Genomic DNA, 1,805 nt, shown 5'->3' with positions numbered 1-1,805 from the left:
GGTTGGGTTGGAGGAGGTTGGGTTGGTCCATGGAAGGTACGAGGAAGGTTGGGTTGGTCTGGAGGAGGTTGGGTTGGAGGAGGTTGGGTTGGTCCATGGAAAGTAAGAGGAAGGTTGGGTTGGTCTGGAGGAGGTTGGGTTGGTCTGCAGAAGGTCTGGTTGGGTGGGGTGATGGTGACCAGCACTCGCTGAGCTGAAGAACCTCGAGAGATCTCCAGCCGACCTGACCCCAACGGCGCCGCCTTCTCTTCCGGCCCAGGCCAAGAATGCGCTGGCCCACGCGCTGCAGTCGGCCCGGCACGACGGGGACCTGCTGCGGGAGCAGTACGAGGAGGAGACCGAGGCCAAGGCCGAGCTCCAGCGCCTGCTCTCCAAGGCCAACTCTGAGGTGGCCCAGTGGAGGACCAAGTACGAGACGGACGCCATCCAACGCACCGAGGAGCTGGAGGAGGCCAAGTGAGTCACCGCCCCGTGGGTGGAGCTTCTGGGGGGGGTTGGAGGGTTGGAGACCACCCGCTGGAGAAGGTTCTGGAGGAAACTGAGTTATCCGCCCGTGGATGGAGCTTCTGTGGGGTGGGGGGTGGAGGCCACCCTCTGGAGAAGGTTCTGGAGGAAACTGAGTTATCTGCCCATGGATGGCGCTTCTGTGGGGTCGAAGGGTGGAGACCACCCACTGGAGAAGGTTCTGGAGAAGGTTCTGGAGGAATTTGAGTCATCTACCCGTGGATGGAGCTTCTGTGGGGTTGAGGGGTGGAGACCACCCTCTGCAGAAGGTTCTGGAGAAGGTTCTGGAGGAAACTGAGTTATCCGCCCATGGACGAAGCTTCTGTGGGGTTGAGGGGTGGAGACCACCCGCTGGAGAAGCTTCTGGAGAAAGTCCCAGAGGAGGTAGAGCGTCCTGGAGGTGGTAGAGGAGACACAGAGCAGAACCCCGGCCGACAGCCGGGTGGGAGGAGGTTTGAGCCATCCCACCCAGCCCAGGGGTGACCCCGGGTTGTCCCCCCGGGGGGCAGGAAGAAGCTGGCGCAGCGGCTGCAGGAGGCCGAGGAGGCCGTGGAGGCCGTGAACGCCAAGTGCTCCTCGCTGGAGAAGACCAAGCACCGGCTGCAGAACGAGATCGAGGACCTGATGGCCGACGTGGAGCGCTCCAACGCCGCCGCCGCCGCCCTGGACAAGAAGCAGAGGAACTTCGACAAGGTGGGGAGGGAGGGGTGGGGCTGAGGGGGTGAAACAGGAGGCCAGGCCCAAAAGAGTTCACTCAGAAATTTGGGCCTGCTGACAAGTTACCAACATCCCAAACCCATCTGTGTTTGTTTTGTTCTACTCGCTGGACCAAAAACTTAAGAGAGTGGTAAAAGAACACGTAACAGGCTTAGAGGTAATAAATTAAGATGCAGTAGGATAAGGTGGAGATTTGAATAGAAGAAACGGGCCAGGAGCCATGGTTTTTTCCAAGCTTCAGTGAGCGGGTCGAGAACAATGGAAGAGAAGAAGGGTCAAGCTGAGGAAGATGAGAATTCGCCCCCAGACCCATGGGAGGAAGAGCGGATGTCCCACCAAAACTGAGGGCCGGGGGAAGCCCCGCCCCAAGCCCCACCCGAGCTCCACCTACACTCCTCCTGTAATTAATGTGCATAGATGGACGTTGTAATCACTTGAATGTGCATTTAATAATACATGAAGATTGTACAAAAACTGCTGATTTCGTGCGAAGCCTTCGAGCGAGTTTGTCCAGCGCCAGCTGGCTCGTTCCCAACGTTGAATAAACAAATACCTCGCTGCTTAAAGATTAAAAAAAAAAAAAA

General features: G+C 57.8%; 1 protein-coding gene across 1 annotated transcript in view; it reads left to right on the top strand.

The window, feature by feature from the left end:
- Nucleotides 1–259: 259 nt before the first annotated feature.
- LOC113941528 (myosin-7-like) overlaps nucleotides 260–1,805 on the top strand; it is a gene marked incomplete at both ends in the record, with an annotated part of 3,055 nt that continues 1,509 nt past the window's right edge. The window contains 2 exons of the mRNA XM_027632686.1: nucleotides 260–456; nucleotides 1,014–1,197. Coding sequence (XP_027488487.1) covers nucleotides 260–456; nucleotides 1,014–1,197 — 381 coding nt within the window. The remainder of the gene's footprint in view (nucleotides 457–1,013; nucleotides 1,198–1,805) is intronic.

The sequence above is a fragment of the Corapipo altera genome, unplaced genomic scaffold, assembly GCF_003945725.1.
Source record: "Corapipo altera isolate COAL_440 unplaced genomic scaffold, ASM394572v1 60038, whole genome shotgun sequence".
Classification (NCBI taxonomy): Eukaryota; Metazoa; Chordata; class Aves; order Passeriformes; family Pipridae; genus Corapipo; species Corapipo altera.
Note: the sequence above shows the minus strand (reverse complement) of the source record. Positions and strands in the feature narration are given on the sequence as shown.